The sequence below is a fragment of the Prunus persica genome, chromosome G1 (assembly GCF_000346465.2).
Source record: "Prunus persica cultivar Lovell chromosome G1, Prunus_persica_NCBIv2, whole genome shotgun sequence".
In the NCBI taxonomy this organism is placed as follows: domain Eukaryota; kingdom Viridiplantae; phylum Streptophyta; class Magnoliopsida; order Rosales; family Rosaceae; genus Prunus; species Prunus persica.
The window spans coordinates 6,785,854-6,792,573 of record NC_034009.1 but is presented as its reverse complement, the minus strand read 5'-3'; the positions used below and the strand labels follow the sequence as shown (position 1 = coordinate 6,792,573).

At 37.5% G+C, this 6,720-nt stretch overlaps 1 protein-coding gene across 4 annotated transcripts in view; it reads left to right on the top strand.

Annotated features, from left to right (window-relative positions):
• Window positions 1-3,172, top strand: part of LOC18792936 (protein DETOXIFICATION 16) — a 20,797-nt gene extending 17,625 nt beyond the window's left edge. Inside the window, exons 1-8 of one of the 4 annotated variants that reach the window (XM_020564851.1) lie at window positions 14-468; window positions 924-1,468; window positions 1,626-1,712; window positions 1,831-1,887; window positions 1,988-2,226; window positions 2,490-2,621; window positions 2,737-2,823; window positions 2,903-3,172. In XM_020564851.1, coding sequence (XP_020420440.1) covers window positions 190-468; window positions 924-1,468; window positions 1,626-1,712; window positions 1,831-1,887; window positions 1,988-2,226; window positions 2,490-2,621; window positions 2,737-2,823; window positions 2,903-2,922 — 1,446 coding nt within the window. In that variant the 5' untranslated portion in view covers window positions 14-189 and the 3' untranslated portion in view covers window positions 2,923-3,172. Of the gene's footprint in view, window positions 1-13; window positions 469-923; window positions 1,469-1,625; window positions 1,713-1,830; window positions 1,888-1,987; window positions 2,227-2,489; window positions 2,622-2,736; window positions 2,824-2,902 lie in introns of those variants that run through there. The other 3 variants (XM_007222286.2, XM_020564862.1, XM_020564847.1) reach the window with 3 other exon arrangements.

Here is a 6,720-nt window from a genome sequence, read left to right as displayed (position 1 = left end):
GTATGGGCAAAATTAGGGAATAAATTTTAATACGAGGGCTAAATTGGCTAAAAAATTAATTCAGAGTGGTAGTTTCGATAGTCGAAATAGTTTAGGGGGTATTGGGTAGTTTACCCTTTTATATATAACTCTTCGTCCACAAAGTTGATACCATCAGCTCTTGCTCCTTGAAGAAGAAAAACAGAACAAATGGATGCCGAAGAACAAGCAGCTGGTCTTGAATCTCCCTTGCTTCCAGCTCTTCAAGAACATGAATCACAAGCAACAAAGGGAAGACTATCCAAAGATGATATTATCAAGGAAGTGAAGAAGCAGCTGTCTTTAGCAGGGCCACTTGTGTCATCAAATTTCTTGCTTTTTGGTATGCAGGTGATTTCAGTCATGTATGTTGGCCATCTTGGAGAGCTGGCACTTGCAGGTGCTTCCATGGCCACTTCATTTGCTTCAGTCACTGGTTTGAGCTTGATTGTAAGATGGCTTCTTTTCTTATTTCATATGACTTAGTAATTTATAGAATAATTGATTGTAGTATAAATAAACCTATACCATAAAAGGCTTAGACTCTCAAGACTCAGACAAAATAGAAGACACAGAGAGCTTAAGACCACTGTGAAATCTAATAGAGAGGCAGCCTAGTACTTTTCGTTATAAAAAAAAAGAGACAAAAAAAATACTTGTAGTTTTTCCCCCTTCATTTTTATTTTTTGATACATGAGATATTGGGGTAGGGGGGATTCGTTCACAGGACCGCAGGGGCAGGGATAAATGCTCTTCCCCCTTAATTTTGTTTATCTAATTTGTGCTATTTATATATGCATTTTATATATACATATATAGTATGATGTATGTAAATTGTGATGCTTGATCTGTTTGAACCAATGATGATATAATAGTCCTCATTTTAATCTTAATTTGTTGAACAGATAGGAATGAGCAGTGCATTAGACACCTTCTGTGGCCAGTCCTATGGAGCAAAACAGTATCATATGCTTGGCATACACTTACAGAGAGCAATGCTTGTTCTGCTGCTGGTCTGCATTCCCCTTTCAATTATATGGTTCAATGCTGGTCATATTCTTGAGTTCTTGGGTCAAGATCCAGAAATAGCAGCTGCTGCTGGAAGTTACGCTCGTTTCCTGATACCATGCCTCTTCGCTTATGCCGTCAACCAATGCCACTCCAAATTTTTGCAAAGTCAAAACAATGTGGTTCCCATGATTGTTAGCACAGGCACTGCAACAATGTTGCACTTGATTGTCTGTTGGGTTTTGGTATACAAGACTAGCCTTGGATATAGAGGTGCTGCGGTGGCAAACTCCATCTCGTATTGGATCAACGCGTTGGCATTGGTTATTTATGTCAGAGTCTCACCCTATTGCAAGCACACATGGACTGGGTTCTCAAAGGATGCCTTCCATGGAATTGTCAATTTTCTCAAACTCTCTGTTCCTTCAGCTGTAATGATCAGGTAACCTTTAGTTGTTTCACTAATACTATTGTAACATTAGAGGGTTAAAATACAGTGGGGAACCTAAATAAAGATATTCGACATCTTTCGATGTATTTGAGATTTTGAAATGCTGGCACTTACTAATAGTTGTTTGTTGGTTTTATGTCTGTGACAGCTTAGAAATCTGGTCATTCGAAATGATGGTCCTCTTATCTGGTTTTCTTCCCAATCCAAAGCTTGAAACCTCAGTCCTGTCAATCAGGTTTGCATTTTTACTAACTAAGCTTAAAAAGAGAGTGTTTTCATGTTTCTAGTTAGTGAAGATGAAGCAGATGAAGCAGAAACAAAGATATTACTAACTGGCTTTGACACATTTGCAGTCTTAACACATGCTCAATGATTTACATGATTCCCATGGCATTCAGTGGTACAGCAAGGTGAGTCTAAGCTCTAAATCTACATCCAAGTTTTGTATGTTCCTGTTATTGCACATTTTGTCTCAAGAATTCTATTCTGTTATTTACTTCTATATAACAGCACAAGGGTCTCCAATCTATTGGGTGCTGGGCAACCGCGACTCGCAGTTCTAGCAGTACGTGTTGCACTCTCCATTGTGATTCTTGAGGGCATTTTGATTGGCACTGTCCTCATTTTGGGTCGAAAAGTTTGGGGCTACTGTTACAGCAGTGAAATGGAAGTTGTGAATTATGTTGGAGAAATGTTGATTTTGGTTGCAATATCACACTTTTTTGATGGACTTCAGTCTGTGCTTTCAGGTTTCTGCAGTTTTTCACCATTTCCTCTCTCACAACAATAGATTTTGTTTCCTTCTGATTCTGGTTTTGCAAACCTTTATGAAAACCTGGCATAACCTATAGCTAAAACTGAAGTCAACAGAACAAAAGATAATAAAAAGGTTTTACTCAACTCATATGATCAAACTGTGGGATTGAATACTACCTGTATGCCGCGGTTTCTCATTTTCAGGGAAGATTTTATTGCTGATTTGATGAAAAGTGACTTGAATTTACAATTTCAGGTGTCATAAGAGGAAGTGGACAACAAAAGATTGGGGCATACGTTAATCTGGGAGCTTACTATCTTATGGGCATCCCAACTGCAGTTTTATTAGCTTTTGTCTTGCACCTTGGAGGGAAGGTGACATGTAGTCGTTGTACTTCTATTTTTTCAAGCCCCCTCCATACTTTGTCTTACTGTAGTTTATCTCCTACTTTCTGAATCTTTCAGGGACATTTTATTGATTCAAATTAACATGTTTTTCACAGGGTCTTTGGACCGGAATTATTGTGGCTCTAGTTGTCCAGGCGCTATTTCTTGCAATCATAATCACATGCACAGATTGGGAGAAAGAAGTAAACTACTTTGTCATGTTAGGTTTCATGTATCAATCTCTGTTACATTCATCTCATCCATATTTCATTTCTTATGTAGGTGAAGAAAGCCTCCGATAGGGTGTACAACACGATGACCGTGGCTGATGCATTGTAGCAAAAACTGATGCAGAAGTCATGATCGTATCAAATTGTTAGGTTGGAATCTTCAAGTTGGTTCTTGTAAACTTTTTATTTTCCATTTTCGTAAATTTTCTCGAGCATTTTCAGTGATGCATTTGGACAAACACCTGGTGACATAGACATTTACTCGAGCACCAACAATATACAATATAGACAGAAAATTTTCCTAGGCATTTTCACAAACACATATTCAAGCGCTTTCCACGAAGTTTACCGTACAAATTAGAAACCATTCAGATTGAAAATGGTCATTATTTGATCAATCGTCCAATAGAGTTTCTCCTAAAAGGAATGAGCCAACAATAAAATTGTGCACAAAATGGCCAAGCTTCCATAAGCTAAATGATGAATTGAAATCAATTTAAGCAACATTTTTTTTACTTGGGTGATAAGTAAATTAAAGCCCCAAGATGCGTGTACATGAGGTGGTATGTATATTTTTTTTTTGTCATTAAAAATGCTACATTAAAGAACATACAAAAGGGTTTTCTTTGCTATCAAGGCCTAGGTTCGAGTTCTGTTGCCGACAATCTTTCTTGATGGGTAATTTGTAAAAACTAAAAAAAGGAGCTAAGACCTATTAGGTTTAGAATTCTTAGAATTGGCTTTCATTGCCAAATGTACACCTTCATGTAATTCCACTTAGCTCATCTTTAGAAATTAGGCCTAGGGTTTTTGCTACAAAGTTGAAGTACATTGAAGAGCTTATGAGGCTACAAAACCAAGGTAATTTATGCACTCATTTATAATGGGCATCATTAGGAAAATCAGCATCTTCATCACAATAATGTCTTGATGACTAGTCATATCGGACAGTATTTCCAGCACGAGATTTTAACCAAGTCACGTGATTTTGCTTATTATAAGTCTAATCATTGGCTACCAAGTGTCCTTTTGATTTGCCAAAAAGGCTGGGGCTGGTATGGACTCACCAACTCTCTCATTTACATTTTTCAAATGGGTTTAGAGAGAGAGAGAGAAGAGAGAGAGAGAGAGAGAGAGAGAGAGAGAGAGAGAGAGAGAGAGAGAGAGAGAGAGAGAGAGAGAGAGAGAGAGAGAGAATATGCATAAATTAGGTTTTGGTTTTTGGGAGAAGAGTTCATGGGTTCTTGAATTCCTTTTGGGCTTTCATTGAAATTTCATTTTTTAAACTTTTGTTAGTGATACAAAGTTTTCATCTCTCATCTCTTTCATTTTCACTATTTTGGAAAACTTGGCTTTCTCTTTGGTTTGTCTGAGAGTGTTCATGGCATAGGAATGGGTTTTCAAAATTTCATTCTGAAAGCTACTTCTTTTTAGAAAAACTGACAGTAGCTTCGCATATCAAAGTTTTAATCTCTCATCTCTTTCATTTGCAAAATTTTAGAAAACTTGGTTTTCTCTTTGGTTTGTCTGAGAGTGTTCATAACTTCTGGAAATGAGATTTTCAAATAACTTTTGATATCTACTTCTATTTTCGAAATCCACTTAAACCATTGAGAATTTTTTAAAGTAAAACTTTTACTTTGCATTCTCTACTTGGTGAGGTTTGGATTTTCATTATGAGATTTTAAAAATTAGTTTTTGAAATATGCATCTAGGGTTTAGTTTAAACACTTCGTCATCCTCGCTAGATTAGATTATCTGTTGATTTCTTGAAGAAATTGACCATTTCATTCTAAAATCTATATTTCATTCATCAATGATGATCAGGAGCTCAGTTGGGGTGCCATGGGTTGAATAAGCTGATGGGCTAGCTGCCATTTCTATAAAGGACAAACTACTAGCTCAACTAAGTTTGGAGAAGAAGGTTGCACATGGAGGTAGTGCTCATTTCCTAAATAAACGTAGGATTATTTGAGCTTGTGATTACTTTTTCTGTAAGAATCTTCTTGACATAGTGGATTGCCTTGTCAGAGTGATGACCCTCAGTTTTCCCAGTGGTGGATTTCTGGGTGAACATTTCTGGTGTGTTATTGTTGATTTTATGATTAGTCATACTATATGATAGGACCCGCCCTGAATTCCTCGGAATCCATGACGACTCCTATGGTTTTTCCAACATCCAATCGATGCAGGGCCCACTTACTAATTTCAAACATCCTCTTCCCTTAAAACAAAGAAAAAGAGGGCCGAGGCTTCTACCCAAATTTCGGCAGAGTCTCTGAGTCTCCCTTGAAAAACGAACTTTATCAAAATTTTCAACCTGTTAAAAACACAGTTTAAAATCACCAAACTTCAACATGCAATAAGTACTTTACACACAACAAACAAACAAGCTTCCGGCCTCATAACCAAACATTTTCTAAAACGTTCTTGCTTTTGAACTCCTTTGTAAATCCATACACCTGTAACAATTATCGTAACAACAATCAGAAAAGACCTTTCTTCATACAAAATTCATTCACACTTAGATCAATACAAGCATAGCTCAAACAGTTTATTTTTCAGCTGCACCTAGGTTAAACCCTAGGCTACCTACGTACCCCTTTGTGAAGGATTAAGCCACACGTAGTTCTTAAATCAACAATCATGATTCATATAATATTTGATTATTTAAAGTAATACCAACGATTAAATTTAGATTCATTTACAACATCAAATTCAACAAGGCACACACTGAACACTTTATAAGTTCCTTTCCTTTTATCAGTTCCTTCCCTCAACCATACCTTATCCAAGGCATATATTGCCGAACAACACTTTCCAAATAGAGCTACAAATGCCATATCCACTTGCTTGTATAATGAATAGCTTTTTGTATTCACAACTTCAAATTAAAGACAAATTCAACCAATTACATTATGACACAAAATAATACCGATCGTAGTTTCAATGTAAAAGAGGTCAAAACTCATATCAATTCTCACTTTCCAAACTATAAATCAAACGTTCATACCTGTGCAGAGTACTCACGAAGCACAAGTTCAAGAATCTCAACTTGAAAACGAATCCACATATATATATATTTAATATGTATGTATATATATATACACACACCTTACAATATCATCATGTACCAGGGAAAAATAATCCAACCCAGGGATCGTTTGACTGGACCACATAGAGGAATTCTCAACAACCACGTGACTAGGGACGAGCCGTCCAACGGAGGGACTGGGCTCCTAGCATGCACAACAGAATCCTCAATACTCGTGCGCCTGTGACAAGTCCAACGCACGCAGACTACCCCTCTAAGGATCAATGAAACACCCCGCCAAGGGTGCCCGGGTTCTGACATATCCAAGTATCCAAGTGTCAGGGAGGTACATATCATAGTGCACATCATGCACATCATGTACTGGGGAAACAATCCAACTAAGGATCGTTTGGCTGAAACACACGGAAGAATCCTCAACAACTATGTGGCCAGGGACGAGCCGTCCAACCAGGGGACTAGGCTCCCAGCATGTGCAACAAAATCCTCAATACTCATGTGCTTGTGACAAGCCCTACGCATGCAGACTACCTCACTAAGGGTATACGAAACACCCCGTTAAGGGTGCTCAGGTTCCGATCATATCTAAACGATAACCACAGTTTCCAAGTACCCATTATCCATCAATTCGTAATCCCTGGAAATCCCATAATCATATCTTTCATTACTCAAAACATTCGTAGTATAGACAGCAACTCTCAAATGCATATACTCAGACCCTACACATTCATAACCTCAAACTAAAATATTAAATACCAACTGATTCAGTTTTCCCAATCATAATTCAATTCCAGATTCACACAGGAATTATCATTATT